Source organism: Oreochromis niloticus, linkage group LG1 (genome assembly GCF_001858045.2).
Source record: "Oreochromis niloticus isolate F11D_XX linkage group LG1, O_niloticus_UMD_NMBU, whole genome shotgun sequence".
NCBI classification, from domain to species: Eukaryota; Metazoa; Chordata; class Actinopteri; order Cichliformes; family Cichlidae; genus Oreochromis; species Oreochromis niloticus.
This window is the reverse complement of record NC_031965.2, coordinates 22923837-22940243: the sequence shown is the minus strand read 5'-3', so window position 1 is coordinate 22940243 and position 16407 is coordinate 22923837. Positions and strand designations below refer to the sequence as shown.

General features: G+C 39.1%; 1 protein-coding gene across 1 annotated transcript; it reads right to left on the bottom strand.

The window, feature by feature from the left end:
- Nucleotides 1-11499: 11499 nt before the first annotated feature.
- rhcga (Rh family, C glycoprotein a) lies at nt 11500-16172 on the bottom strand. Its single transcript, XM_005467111.3, has 11 exons — nt 15845-16172; nt 14957-15149; nt 14700-14850; nt 14446-14593; nt 14189-14355; nt 13964-14101; nt 13438-13574; nt 13029-13153; nt 12680-12753; nt 12508-12581; nt 11500-12415 (listed from the first exon to the last, which is right to left on the bottom strand). Exons 1-11 carry the CDS (start codon nt 16155-16157, stop codon nt 12382-12384), a joined length of 1554 nt encoding a protein of 517 aa, XP_005467168.1. The 5' UTR covers nt 16158-16172; the 3' UTR covers nt 11500-12381.
- Nucleotides 16173-16407: the final 235 nt, after the last annotated feature.

The following is a 16407-nucleotide window of genomic DNA, read 5'->3' as shown; positions in this document are numbered from 1 at the left end:
TGTATCTCAGGGACATAACCATGCTTCCATTAGTTTAAAGGCATATTACAGATCAGAGCAAAGGATTTCAAACTGTCAATCTCATGTCTTCAATGCTGGGCATTGTTTTAGCTCTACAGGATGCTTGATGAGTTGGCAGTTGGATGTTTTCCCAAAGACAGGGATGGGACCGGTCCTGAAACAAGGACCTCATCAAAGTTTTTGGCGACAAAAGCCTTCCAGCTCTGCAGATACATAAACCCCTGAGAGGAGAGATTTCTACAGGACAACAAAGCACACATTTGTTTCTCTTCTCTTCTCATCTCAATCAAAGCCTCTAATTAACACGGTTTCTTTTCAGATAGTGGAGATCAAATAGTAGCAATTATCTGTGCAAACTTTGATGAGGTGGAATCCCGTGCATTTATGGCCACACATTCAATAGTAATCTCAGTCCCTGGTTTGGTTCACTGCACAGCCAAAGCTTAGTGAGGCCCACTGCACCAAAAAACCAAACGATCTCTAATGAAGGTCCATACAATGATCCATGTAGTGCCAAAAACACTGACACACACACGCACACACACTCATCTTGGGCTTGTTAAACTAACTTTATATTATTATAGAAGATTTATATTTTCAGTGATTATCATTAACCTGGTTAAAAATATGGATGTTAGTGACAATATTGGGCTCAACGCACCACTCGGTCATACATAGCTTTGAACATGGCCGTAGACTCAATGTAATTACATTGTTTCATAATAAGTAAAACTGGCTATAGGGAAGTGATTCCTGAGAGTCCTGCTAACTTGGGCTGAAAACTGTGTGTCAAGTTCAAGTTTATAAATCATCTTAATGCAAAATACAAAAAACAAAGATACTAAAAAGACACACACACACACACACACACACACACACACACACACACACAGACAGAGAGAGAGACAACTGTGACAACAAATAAGACAAAATTTTTAAGATGGGAAAAATTACGTGTTGCCTGAGTGCAATAACAAATTTGAGTATGTTCAACCAAAGCATATTTATCTTATATTTTCCCATATTATGTTGCAAAGATGTCAAATATCGTGAAAAAATAAGATATTGGACCATTTTGGGGAAAAATGTTCTTTAAGCCGAAGCTGACTGTTTTTTCTAATTGGCTGGTTTCACGCAAAATTCGTCCAGTGCGAACTTAATGTGGCATTATGCAGTAAAATTACTGTAAAATCTACAGTTGTGCTTTAAAAACTGTTAATTTTGCTTGTTTGTGGAAAATAACAACAACAAGCACGTGTGAAACAAACGATGTTCGTAAAACAAGATCCCCGTGAGGCTGGGAGGGAAAAGGCTTGAATTTCATCAGGAAAGCACACAAGCACAGGGCCACAGTGTGTCTCTGTATCCAGGCAGGGCAATGTGTGCACATCAGGTTTTGTGAGGCTCTGACGAGATGTGACAGCCCGGCTCTCGCTCAAAGATCCCAGAATTTGGTCCATTTTTCTGCCTTTTCCATTTACAATGCTTCAGTGGAGATTTCTTTATTTCAGAATGGACAATGGTCTCTTTCTTCCTCATTCCCAACATCTCCCTCACACACACACATTCACCACACACACACACAGACACACGTACACACAAACATGCACAAAGCCTCGCTGGCGGACGCACGCACACTTGCTTGCTGTCATGCTCATTTTGATGGTAATTAATGACATCACCACTCCGTGCAAGAGCATGGTGGTGTGTGTGTGTGTGTGTGTGTGTGTGTGTGTGTGTGTTTTGGGGTGGAGGGGTGCGTTTGTTTGTTGAGCAAACCGTGGGAACAGCGAGCTCTCCAGGGTGGCGAGTCAGGGCCTCCAACAATACATATGCTGTTGCTTTTCACCCAAACACCCTCCCTTCCCAAGAGAATCATTGCTCTCCCCACCTTTCTCGGTCTCCCTCTTCCCTCCTTTTTTCCATGACTTTCCCTCCTTTGCATTTGTGGGAGTGTGAAGTGTGAGATTACTGCCCCCTCTCTGCCAGTGTGTCTCATCAGCTTGGTTTTTCCAGTTGGTAACATATGTCTGTAAAAAGACAGCACAGGAGAAATCAATCTGGACAAAACTAGGACTCACTGTTTATTGCTTTGACACGGGGCATGCCACATCTTTTCTCCACATTTTTTTTCTCCCCACCAAACTTTATATGCTTACGTTCCACTTTGAATTTGTAGCTACGACTGTAAGGAAATTTGTTACATTCTGCAACATATTGCTTATTGTGTGCAGTTTCTAAAGTGGGGCATCAGACACTGATTACCTTCTCAGTGGTGTGAAAAGAGGTGCAGTGAAATGAAACATTTTGTAAATATGTGGGAGATTTAGATTTCCTACAGTTGTAGAGTGCTTTACTTCTGTGATGATGGCACTTCACTTTGATTCTACTGCTATTTTGCTTTATTATTAGATGTATATCCGTTATTTTGGATGTGATATTAATTGTCAGAAAGAGCAGTCAGTTCCTAGCATCTGTGCATGAATAAAGGTTATCTTATCACAAAAGTTATCTTTGCCTTTTTCTAGGGTGGAATGATTGCACAGCAGATTTCTTTATTGACTTAAAAAAAATTGGGTTCAAGAATTCAAGAATTAAATTTTTTTTAAAGTTGAATTCATTTTTGATTTTTTCGAATTCACAAAGGCTTAATATATACATACAGGCTCAAATATGTACATACACTCACTTAAATCCTTTAATAAGTAGTGCTGAAGGTTCTACAATGTCTTTTTGAACCATTTCTAAACAACTGCTGATTTCAAGACCATCAGTTCAAACATTCAGATGTGTCACCACTTTGCTGAGTTCTGGAAGAAGACCCAAACTGTCCCCCTCAGATGAGAAACGAAGGAACCCCCTGCTTCAAAATCTATACCTCCAAGCTTGACTAAAATTTGCAGCTGCCTACACTGAGCCCATAAAATCTTGCTGGAGAAACGTGCAATGAGGTGCAATTTACTAAAGGACATTTAACCAAATGTTAGTGGGTATGTGTGTATTTGAGCCTGTGTGGTTTAGAGAAACCCCCCCCAAAAAAATTTGCACAAAGCAACTTTGTTGCTTTTATTTTTAAGGTGACTGTTATTTATAGGGACACAGGCATGTGCAAGTGCAAGTGAACGCAGCTTCACAGTAAATCCATTGGAACTAACTTTTCTGAGAGATCTGAGCTTTCTAGAGTTTATAACAAGATATGGTCTTTTAAACTTTTATTTACTGAAGTCAGAGATCGAGCTGTCTGTTTAGTTTGTGGAAAACAGATTGTTGTGCTTAAGGATTACAATTTGAATCACGATTGTGAGACTAAATGTGCAGAGAAATACTAGAACTTGACTGATGCAGAGTGGGAATAGACATCTGAACCTTCTCTAGTTAGATACAGTTACAGATCTTCTCTCAGTGACAGATCACCTGTCCACTGTGTTAGAGTTCCACCTAAGGCACTGAACGTGACTTTAATGCACTTCTCGAGCCTAAAATGACGATAATTTTTATCAAGAATGAGAAAAAAAAGAACTGAAAAACTGCAGACGAAGCCATTAAAATACTGTACGTGAACTACAGCTCAAAATACTCTACAAATCTTGACCCCTCTGTGTTGTAAGTCATGTAAACTGATATTTGTTGTTATATTTAACCTGTGAGGCCACGTGTTTGTAGTGTACTTTTCTAAACCTGCCTCAGAGTTCTTACAGCACATAAGGTCGAGGGTAGAAAGCATCTTGTGGTGTCTATAAGGACGAGTTTTGGAAAGGAAGGACTTTAGTTACACAGACTTCTGCTAACTACCTCTGCTTTAATAACGCAAGTCATTTTTTTCTTTCCAGCAGCATAGATGTATTGAACAGCTGATCATGAATAATTTGTGTTTCAAAACATTGGTAAAGGGAGAGCAAATTTTTGTGTGTTTTTTAAAAATCTGGCCTATTTGTTGTGTGTCAGTATATGTGTGCAGGCTACTTTCCCATCCTGCCTGAACAGAAGGGCTAAAACATCTTGAGGGCAGGCTTGTTGTTAAAGTGTCCATGTAGGAGTCTTGAGCTTGCCTAAACAGTTCAGCAGGCAACTCGCCCACCACCATCCTCCCTCACGTCTTTCTCTCTCTCTTTTTTTTAACATTTTTAAATTGAAGTGAACAGGTAGGCGAAACCTGTTTCATCCATTCATATATTTTGCAATTTGCTTGCTTTGATATACATTTAAGACTCCTCGCGTGTCTTCTCAACCCTCTGCTAAATGATGTAACAATGATTTTAATGGTAGAATGGGAGGCAGAGCCTTCAGTTTTCAGGCCTCTCTTCTGTGGAACCAACTTCCAGTTTGGATTCGGGAGACAGACACTATCTCTACTTTCAAGATTAGGCTTAAAACTTTCCTTTTTGCTAAAGCATATAGTTAGGGCTGGACCAGGTGACCCTGAATCCTCCCTTAGTTATGCTGCAATAGACGTAGGCTGCCGGGGATTCCCATGATGCATTGAGTTTTTCCCTTCCAGTCACCTTTCTCACTCACTATGTGCTAATAGACCTCTCTGCATCGAATCATATCTGTTATTAATCTCTGTCTCTCTTCCACAGCATGTCTTTCATCCTGTTTTCCTTCTTTCACCCCAACCGGTCGCAGCAGATGGCCGCCCCTCCCTGAGCCTGGTTCTGCCGGAGGTTTCTTCCTGTTAAAAGGGAGTTTTTCCTTCCCACTGTCGCCAAAGTGCTTGCTCATAGGGGGTCATATGATTGTTGGGTTTTTCTCTGTATTTATTATTGTGCTATCTACTGTACAATATAAAGCGCCTTGAGGCGACTTTTGTTGTGATTTGGCGCTATATAAATAAAATTGAATTGAATTGAATTGAATTGAATGGTAGGATAATTTGGAGCTGTCATTTTAAATTGTACAGGTTTACTAACATCTTAACTAGCAAAGCAGGACCTAATCGCACTGATATTTAGCTTTTCTCGCAGTGTTTGATAATTCTGATCATCAACTCAACCTCGATGAACTGTATCTGTAACTTTTGTTTAACTTTGTAGATTTCATGTGTTTGTACTTTTGTGTTGTGTAAAATGAAATTCAAAATCTTATATCTCTCCATCAAACTGGATGCACGCTGTCAATCAGCAATAAACAAGGTGAGAAATATTGCATTTTAGGGTTTATTACAATAGTACAAATGATCTTAAAGGCATTAACTGGGGCTCTCACGGGCAGGTGCACCTAATTATCTAAACCATTCAATTTGGATCTCTTGCACACGTTTTAAACCAGCTCTTATTTCCACTTGTTTAATCTAGGCAGGGAACTAGTGGCCTTTGTGCCCAAATCAAAGCAGTCCCCTGCTATGAATAGTGATTTTTCTGGTTCTCCTCATCACCAGTGCCGGCCTAGGGGTCTTCCCCCCGAGACTTTCCCCTTTGACCCCAACAAATGGACTCTTGTCAACTGAATAAAAAGTAGTGATTGGTCTTTAGTGATGCCTGGTGTTCAGGCAGTGGACGTTTGATGAGTGATCACAATGGCAGAAAGAATCCGACAGAAAAAACGCTGGAGCTCAGCACTCACTGGGACGTCTCGTGACAGAGGCAAGTTTGGGTCAGCGAGGTGGCTACTTTTATTGGTTAGATAATCTGTCATCGCATTTGATCGCATCAGCAACAAGATAGTCATATGACTATCCTTAAGGGCAATAAACATCATTAGCCTTGGGTTGTCTGAGAAAAAACACATAGATTTGACTAATGATTGCCACTGTCATTAATTTAGACCACAGGAGCCCCTGATATCTTGCTCAGTGGCCTGGTGAGACCACTTGGCAAGGACAGTGAGAAAATGTAGGTTGTTGCGTCCATATATAAGCCCAGATGGACACTGCAGCCTGCTCCAATCAGCTCACAAAGGTGATATAATTGCCAGGGCAAGATGGGACAAGGCCCACTGCCTTTGGAGTTCTTCGGTCTCCTCCTTTCCCCATTGCACCTATTCTCTACCGCTCAATACACACTGATTATACTCCCCTCCCTCATTGTCCTATTATCCCCCTCCAACAACAGGCCAATTTGTCCCTCCAGCTTGGCTCCCGCCTCCCCTCCTGCTGCGTTATTTAGCCCCTCTTCTGCACTTCAATGGCAGGTACTGATTAGAGAACTTCCACGACCTCTTCGCTATTTCTCAAAAATCCCCCCCTCCCCTTCCCAGCAACCTTTAATCTGATTACAGGCTTTCTGCAGCTTTTCAGAGGAGGCCAGTCCCAGGAGGACAATAGCAGACCAAGTGGTTTCACAAACACTCTCCCCAGGGTCATATGATTCACAAGAGGAGGTGCATTTACTCTCCTACGGCATCAGGTCCCTACAAGGTCTGCCTGCACAGTGATGTAAGAGAAACATCTCTGTTACAGCAATCCTGGTTTCAAAAGTTTAAGACATCTCAGATCCCAGACTCACAACTTCTCAACACACTTGATGGACTCAGCGCTACTAATCTCAGTTTTTAAACAAACAAAAAGACCACAGCACTCACCTTGATTAGAAATCATTAACTGTGACTCCACATGAATAATCTTTCAAGCATTATCGATGCTGTTCTGCAAAAATGAACAACTATAATCAAAACTTGTCATGACATCATCTAACATGCAAAATATTCTGGAAAATCTTGATTTAGTTTAGGTAACAAGCATAATGCACTGTTCAAATGTCTAACTTTAGTTTCTATCACATTCTTCTCAACAGTGTAAAGATCTAAAAACCAAAATTTGTGTGCAATATTTTTGGAAATCTATTCCAGTAAATAAAATATCCATCTCGGATTTTAAACAAACAAATGTTTTTACTGCATAAGTTTTTCATGCATAAACATTCAACAAGTAAATACTGTCTTTTACTAAGACTCTGATCTGTCTTTCATTAATACCAGTTATACAGATCGACCGGTGGGCAGTGCAACACAAAAGGTTTAATAAATAATAGCAGCTAGTACGTGATGCTATTTTACTAAACTGATAACTCGAACTGAGGTAATCCCATCAATATCTTAACCCCACAGCTAGTTTGTTTAACCCCATCACACCTTTTATGTGACTTTTTCACCCAGTAAAGCCAACCAGACAAAAACCAGTGCAAAGCACTTGTCCACTCAATGTGTTTAGAGTTCATCAATGTCACAGTGACTGGTCAGGAAGGGATTCTATTGACTGGTCTGTCCAGGCCTCATTACCATCAAAATAAAGGGAGTCCAGAGACTGGGGGGCATCAAGTGTGTCTGTGATGACCTAAGGGAGCCTTCTTAACAACACCTCTTCAGAATCCCACCTTAAGAAAAATCAGAGTGAACTTGGGCACTGTAGTTGTGGAGATCCTTCACAGATCAATTTTGCCACTTGAGTGAGATTTGAAACGTAATCGGAGAGGTGAATCTAAGCTATAGATGCTGAAAATGTAAAATTAAGCTTAGCTTCATTTAAGCTTTATTAACAGTCACCAGTTGGGCATTTTAAAAAGGAATGTCTTATTTAGAAGGAAATGAAAGAAAAAGCGAAAGTAAAAAGTTTTGTTTCCTCTTCAATCATATTTGCACATGACAGGCAAAAATATTTTGAGCTTTAAGAAAAAAGCAACATCTGTCTTGAATCTGTAATCTGAAACATGCACGCATCATGATGAGATCTAAAATCAGATGGCATGCACTCAGGTGGAAAGAAAAGTCCATGTTTGCACTGCTTACTGTTCACCCTGAAATGTCTTCATTTCATACAACAATAAATCATACACATCTTTACATCTCAAATCTCTCTGAGCACACTGAGCAGCAAGGGCTTATTTCACAGTAGAGAAAGTATCAGCTGATCCTGCTTTCAGGTTACATGCAATCGTTGTCTTATAGCACCGCCTTGTGGAATAACAGACAAGTATTATGAACAAACAAGATTTCAAACACAAATGCTGTTTGTTTGTGTTGCATGTGATCAGTGTTGGTCAAGTTACTTGAAAAAAGTAATCAGTTACTAATTACTGATTACTTCCCCCAAAAAGTAATCCCGTTACTTTACTGATTACTTATTTTCAAAAGTAATCAATTACTTAGTTACTTAGTTACTTACCTGAATAGGCGATAAAGCGATAGATCTTTCAGCCCAATTCTACTTTTTCTGCATAATTCATCATACAAAATGTAATCAAATGGAAAAGTCTCTTTTTAAAACTTGTTTTATTAGTTTTAATCTTTTAACTTTATGCATCAAGCAAAAATTAAATTATATGCAACATTCTCTGACTGGAAGAAATTTGTTTAACATTTAAACCTATTTTCTGCACATTCCAGCACATAAAATAAAAAAATTTTTATGTTTACACTCACTCTTTCAAATAGATGCAAGTAAAACACAGCAGAAAATAAATAAAATCAAAGACTAGCGGTCCTGTTGCTCTATTTTCACCTGTAAAGCAGGAGTGGGGTAGGCGGAGGAGGTTTACCCTGGTGCAGGTGTGCCGCAGCGGTCAGTGGAAGAATCCGCGAGTTTCTCTGTGAATTTCACATTACGTCGTAGTACACTCGGTGCTTGCTTGGAAGTTTAGGGGTTTTTTTCGCTGTAAAAAGAAGTTTTCTTCCCACGCACAACGGACACTAATGTTTTTGTCACTTTTTATGGAATCAAACTCAAAATAAGGTCAGTACTTCCACGCTTTAAACGCTGCATGCTACACTCTGTCCCGCACTCGATATATTATGATCTGCAGACAGCTGTTGTCACGAACGTCGCACTCGCTTACGTCACTGTCATGAGACGTTCTCGCAAAAAATCACGGTTTTAGTAACGCAGTAACGCAGCGTTCCTACGTGAAAGTAACGGTAATCTAATTACCGTTTTTGCAATAGTAATCCCTTACATTACTCGTTACTTGAAAAAAGTAATCAGATTACAGTAACGCGTTCCATCTCTGCATGTGATGCATGGATATACTTTTAGTTTTTAGTTTGCTTGTTTGTTTGCTTTTGTGTATTTGCTTGTGAATTTAAAATTGGCTTATGATAAACAACCTTTTTTATTTTTTTCAAAGGCAAGAATAGACCTGTATTTCTCATGAGAGCCATGGCCCGCTGTTTGGATGGCATGGGAGGAACGTCAGCTAATGCAGGTTACCTGTGTTGTGCAGGCTATAAAAGCTGGCCCAGGTGAACTGCTCAGTCTCTCTTCCACTCCACCTGGCATCAGCCTACTGGTCTTTGTGTCTTGGTTAGGTTATGTTAAATGAATTATTTTATATTCAAATAAATCTACATCACATGTTGCCAATATCGTTATACCATATTTAGACTACTTGCTTGGCATATACTGTTTTAAAGGTCTCCTAAAAGTGACTAGCAAATAGATCCACTGTGACATTTGGACTTGTGATGTAGATGAGTGGCTGGCACTGCACACACTTGTCCCAAATCTCTCTGGTCACTGCCAGTTTGTCTTGTCGATGGTGGCCTGGTCTCACAGGTCTTGCATCACTAAAGCAAATCTCCCATAATAACATGTAAAATTTGTATATATATACATATATATACACATATACATACATATATATACACATATACATATATGTGTGTGTGTGTGTGTGTGTGTGTATAAATATATATATACACACACACACACACACACACACACACACACACACAAACTGGACAGTTTTGCTTTCACCTTGTGTGCGTGTCACCATGGCAAAATTAACTTTTAAGTGCACCTACTGTAGCTTAAAAAAACACTAAGCAGTTTCGATTATGTTGGCAGGTATGTCTATGTACCTATCATTCATGTGTTGAGAAATTCTGTCAGCTCCTTAATGCCCTTGTAAGATGCAGTCACGATACTTCGCATGTATGACATCACAATGAAATACAATGATGGGTGTGGTCTTAGAAGTTACTGGCACCACTCCTGGTGTGGTTTATTGATAGGATGACTTCTGGTTGTTTGGAGCATCTTGTTGCATCATAGCCTAAAGAAGCTGTAATCTTAACTTCCCCTGCCATACAACAGAGGTTGTAAACTTTTTTTGGCATGTTCACCTTCAGAAGACAGCTTACACTAATCAATCCACAATTTTCAATTAGCAGTTGAAGTGAAACAAAGTTCATATTCTTTGTCACTCAACCTTGCCGTGGCTCTATGCCCAAACAGCTTGAGAGTCATGGACAAGTGGTAAGTTTGATCAATTTTACCATGACATCAGCACAACCTGCCATAGTACTCTGGAAGCTTGTGCCAGTGCTGCTGAGCACTGAGTGATGCTACAAGTGTGGTCAGTCTGAGGCACTTGCTGATGTCTTTAATTGGGTATTAGGTTGTTTTCTTCCAGAATAACTCTCCTACAATGTAGGGAGCCCACAGTATCTCGGAAAGAACCCATAATATCTGTGATTTTAAACGAAGGAAAGCAAAGATCAAAATCAAGACCCGTCTTATAGATCATAGAATATTTGGTCATTACACGTATGTATACACCCAAATTCATGGCTCCATAGAGGCATACTCATGCTCACACAACAGACAGGATCACTCTTTAAGAATGCAGTTGCATAAGAAAGAGAACTTCAAGTTTTTGAATTGCATGAAGTCTTTTCAGGAATGGTATTAAGTCAGGTTTATTGTTTCCTTGAAGTCCAAGGTAATACATTGTCAAAGAGGCATTAAGAGGTAGGATCTGCCCCACAACAACAATCTCGATGGATTGTAGTTGTGCTTCTATACAGATCATATAAACAGAGACTTATCTGTAGATGTGAGTAGTTTTTTTTAGGCCTACAAGTGGCTGAAATATAAATAAAGCTATTTAGGAAATTGGAAAAAATATGTTAATATAAGTGCAAAACACACAAAATACCAGTATCCTTCTTACAGGACATAAACATAGATACTGGCTAGTTGGTATACCAGCTGATGGTCAAGAATAAATGCAGTTGAGATACTTTATTAAGGAATATTACTAAAATACTCTACATAGTTATTTTGTTGAGTGAGAATCTGCCTTGTGAAAATCCCCATATTCCAGAAGGCCATGTGCTTTCTGGACGCAGTGGGCTTTACATGACATGGTGTGGCTGTATCTAAACGTTTCTTAACTTCATCTAAAAGAAGCCTGAAAAAAACCTCGCAGCTCCAGTTTATGAGACAATTTTATTTGTCAGGTTGTTCCAGCTTTTATTGATTTGGGTGAGCTCATTCTCACTTTATATTCACTTAGCAATGATTACTTATCATAATACAAATTGGACGGCACATATTTGCCTAGATGTTATTTAGACATGCGAATAGTAAAGAAATTCTTATTGTTTTCTACTGAAAATACATTAATTTTTTATTTTGTTCGTAAAAATGACCTAAAACTATTCCGTTCACAAATGTTGTAATGATCAACAATGTTGAAACTAATTTAGAGAGCTGTGCATTCCTTCATTCAGCGCATTGGGAATGCAGTTTGTTTTCATTCCATCAAACTGACACAAGTTTCTTTAATATTTTTTGGTCACATCATTTCCAATAAGTGTTAAGTCTAAATAATCTAAGCACCTTTGTGTTATTAAATCACATTTTAAGATAGTTCAGTACATTTAGTGGAGGAACAACAATCATGTTTCATTCATCACACAAATGTTATATTAGCATTGATTCCTTTACAGCATCAGTTTATCCAATAAACTGAATCCATAATATGCCAGAAGTAAATCAAGCAAGTTCTTACACACAGTCTTACATTCTTTATTGGAGGTAACATTCAACAGCAACCAAATTGCTAGAGGTTGTATCATAGTTACTATAATTAAAACTTCTAAAGAGTCAATATGCAATTTATGCACCAAACTAATTGTTGAACTATATGTACATAGCGGCCTATAGTTAAAAAGCTATAAATAATTTTATAGAAATAATTCAACTAATAACAAAACACAATTTGTCTTTGTTATTACATTTTTGGCAGCACAATAATAGTCCTCAGTGCATAATTAGCTTATAAACAGATTATCTTTCACATGTACTTGGCATTCTGAAGTCAGAATGATATATGTTGCTTCCAAAGTGAAGGTAAAAATCAACATTTTGAGAACAGTTTGAAGCTCCAGCAGCTTTAAAAACCTTGATTCCAAATAATATTTTGTTGAATTGGACATTTACTGATTATTTTATGTTGTTTTAACTTAAAGCTTCTAATAGTTGATAATAGACAACTATATGAGACATAAATTGTGCAAAACAATACTTGTATATTAAAACATTTTCCTGTGGCTTATTTTCAAAAGCTCTTTCATCAGTTCATGTTTGTCAGCTGCATAAAGCTCATGAGGATATAAAGGGGACTGGACTCCTGCTGCAAGTCTCTAACTTTCCTCCAGAGAGAATTGTGACTCGTGTCTGTGAAAGAAAAGAGGAAAATGAGTTAACAAGAATTTCACGAGGAGGAGGAAGTGGTAAACAAGGAGGACAGTTAAAGTTTCTGCGCTTACGTGTCGTGGTGCTTGTTTACCATGTGGTTGTTGTATTCCAAAACAGGAGGGATTGTCTCTTCATCCTCAGGAAGCTGGAACCAAAAGATGAAATCAGAAAGCGAACCAAAATGAACCAGTATATAAGGCCTGCATAGTCAAAGGGCAAGAACACCATCTAGTGCAGTCTCACCTCCCAGTACGCTTCATCATCAAAGCAAAAGTCATCAGCGGGATCTCCCCAGATGGGAAACCTCAGGATGAAACCTTTAAAAAGAGAATATTATATCATTAAGATTTGTTACTTCAATTATCCTTGCCTATCATAGGCACTGTTCACAATAAAATTTTATACTTAAAACAAAAAAAACAAAACAAAAGAAGGGTGTCTCAAAAGTAGTCACAATAGCTTTTCCTGATTTTCATTTTATCTAGTTTTCTTAAAATTCTGTATAAATGTTGTTTTTAAATACTTCATGGAGTTCTTAAAAAAAAAAAAAAATCTTGCCAAGTGAAAGCGAAAATGATGTTATCAAACTCACCAACACAGACTCCTCCAACCAGTCCAAATGCAATTGCTACACATGTACCAGCAGCCTGGTAGCCTCCCTGCGTTGACATAGTCCTGTTTTCAAACTTTCCAGTCAAGTCAAATGTCTCGATCAGCCTGCACAGGAAAAAACAAACAAAAAAAACAACAACTCCTCTTGAATTTCGATGCATTTTCAGCACATCACAACTTGTGCTGTCAGCGTTAATCTCACTAAAATGACGTTAACAGCACTAATCATAACTGAAGTAGAAACTTCAAATGTCACTGCATAGTTAATGTGAGTCTTTCAAAAAAGGAGGCCAAATAACTGGGCGTGTGGATCCCTACAAGTAGTCAGTAAACAGGTCTGGTCAGTTTTTGAATTCAAAGTTTTATGTGCATTAGCATTTGTCACTCACCCCTCTTTTCCATAGATCTCTTCAGTAGCTGTTGCAGCAACTATGGCACCTACGAAGCCACCGAGCATCCCTGGCACAGCATGCAAGTTGTGGATGCCACATGTATCCTGGAGCTTGAGCTTTTTCTCCAAAAAGGGCTGAGAAAAATAAAGTCACAACTAATTAGCAGTCTTTTTTTTTTTTTTTTTTTTTACTAATTGCCTGTGTCAGTGATCTTTTATTCATCAATTTGTCCCTTCAGTTATCTTCCATTTAAATACCCTCCCACGCTTGCAATTGGTTGGCATCAATTTCACAGTCACCACACCTTGCTTCCATTTATTGTAACGTATTCATCCTATACTTAATATTAAAACCATGCAGTGAATGCTCTTAAAATGATTCCTCATTGTTTTTATCATACTCCTGATTTCCACACAGCAGTTTTTGCATGCCACTGCTTCTTTCTTTGTTTTTCTATGATAGCACCACAACACAAAAATCTCTCAGAACAGAAGCTAGGGGGTTAAAGAATGGCATCACTCACCGTGACATATAGGTACCCAAAGGTGGAGATGATACCACAGCAGAAGCCCACAATGATTGAACCGTAAGGAGTGATCATTAACTCTGCTGCTGTCCCCATTGCAACCCCAGCAGCCAGACTGGCATTCTGGATATGTACCTGTCAGGTAAAAGTGGAACATTAGCATTCATAAACAAGAGGATTTCATGAGCTTCTGTATTATTTCCACCCCTTTGTGTGCAATACCATGTCCAATTTTCCTTTCTTTTGACTCATACTGGAGATGGCGAAAGTGGTGAGAACACAGGAAGCGAGGGCAAGGTAAGTGTTGATGACTGTTCTGTGCTGGCCAGCACCGTGGTTTGTGATGGCTGAGTTAAAACTGGGCCAGAACATCCACAGGAACAGTGCACCTGCGAGGTGTAAGAAAGGCAAGGACACATGTTAGGTGGGTTAAACAAAACACAGAGTTTGGCAAACTATGTAATTTTCCATTCACTCACCAATCATAGCAAACAGATCAGAGTGGTAGACAGACCCATTGAGGCGTTTACTTAAGTTCAGGTTTGGTCGGTACAGCACCCAGGAGATGGCCAAACCATAGTACCCTCCAAAAGTGTGAATGACCATGGCGCCACCAGCATCTCTGCACTGTGAAAATAGTTACGCCTTTTTAAAACACAAACTGCAAATCCCCAAAATACAAATTTGAAACTCTGAAGGAAAGTTCACATTTTTTGTGGCTGCTGAGACTCACATGAAAGAGGTCAAGGATGATGTATTCCTCCACAGCAAAAAGTGTGACACCAAATAAGGTGACAACCATCAGCTGGACAGGGCTTACTTTCCCCAGGAGAGCCCCGTAGGCGATCAGAGATCCAGCACAGCAGAAGTCAGCGTTGATCAGACTAAAGGAAAGCAACCACAGTTCAAGCCGGTAATTAACGTTTACAAGTTAAAGAATGTGGTTTCATTTTTGAGTTATATAACTCATCAAGGAGCGATGGCACTTACCTCTCAATGCCGATGGTGATTTTTCCAGTGACAGGGTCGAGGGCGTGGAACCAACCTTGCATGAGGAGAGCCCACTGTAGACCAAAGGCGGCGATTAGAAAGTTAAAGCCCACGCCACCAAAGCTGTAGCGCTTCAGGAAAGTCATGAGAAAGCCGAAGCCTACAAAGATCATGACATGGACGTCCTGGAAGCCTGCAGAGATTTTTAAAAAAAAATTTAAATGTTGTTGCGATCCCACCTGCCTTTTATTGTTATTAATACTGAGTAAAACAGAAGGAGTCTGAAATGTTGTTTAACACTTTCTTATTTCTTTTTTTTAAGTTACATTAATATTTCCAGTTTAATGTAAACTCTTCTTTAAGGATGTCAGCACGTAGATCACTGGGCAGACAATCTATCAGGGGTTAGTTTCTCAGGGACACTGCACATTACAACATTTTCAGTAGTTAAGTACTGCCACATTACCGCAATAAGCCTGAAAAAAAGTTGTATTATTATCATCGCCATCATTATCTTTTATTACTATTTCCAGCTTTTTTTCCCTGTTGCATACAAAAAAAGAGATGCCTTCTGTAAAAGTATTCAGCCTTTGAAAGTAAAAATTATTATTATCATTATTATTTTTGTTGTTGTAAATATTGGTGGGGGAGGAATTCACCGTCATCCCTTAGACATCAGTGGAAACTGCCAAAGATCTCAGACAACAGTGTCTGGTTTTACAGCATTAAGCGAGCAAACACGGCACTTTTATTTATTCAAACATACATGTATACCAAAAGTGCATGCATGTATGTCCGTGCTACTTTTAGCATGCATATGCTAAAAGTAGCAAATGCACTTGAAAATAAAAAAGAGATGTCTTAAAGGCTTTCTGTTGTTGTACTTACTTGGATATCTGAAGTAGAAGTCATTCTCAATGTTGCTGGTGATGTTATGACTCTTTTTGAACTCATTCCATCCTTTTTCATCTGATTCCTCGTCATACCGGATAAAAACTCCAAACAGAACAACCATAGCAATCTGCCAGACGAAGCAGACAGCCGGTAAACTAACACGTATATAGGTGTTCTTTTGCGGGCCGAAGAAATTTGCAGCTCTTTCACAGCAGTTTCCCATCTTGATGACTTTCTTCTGACGATGCTCTGATCGCTCCTCAGGTAGGCCCTCACTCAGCTGTGACTTCAAGCTGGCTGTCAGCATCTTTATATACTGTGAACTTTGGGAGGGGGCGTGACTCTCTCTACCACTCACAAGCAAGGTGTGTGCTCGTGTTATCTTTCATGAGCTAAACCACTCCTTACCTGCTGCTCTGCTCTTCCTGTTAAAAGTAGGGGACGTTATTCCTAGAACAGGCAGCAGGAAATACTCAGATTACATCACTATATGTGTGTGATTGATTAAAATTATTCATTATAGAGTTTTGAAGAGTACTAACCCAGGATGACTTTTT

Excerpts from the sequence above, each read along its gene's own strand:
- rhcga (XM_005467111.3), bottom strand. The coding sequence starts at position 16,157 with ATGCTGACAGCCAGCTTGAAGTCACAGCTGAGTGAGGGCCTACCTGAG. Across the intron at positions 15,150-15,844 it reads CTTCTACTTCAGATATCCAA|GCTTCCAGGACGTCCATGTC; the intron begins GTAAGTACAACA and ends AAATCTCTGCAG. Across the intron at positions 13,575-13,963 it reads TTGGGTACCTATATGTCACG|CCCTTTTTGGAGAAAAAGCT; the intron begins GTGAGTGATGCC and ends TATTTTTCTCAG.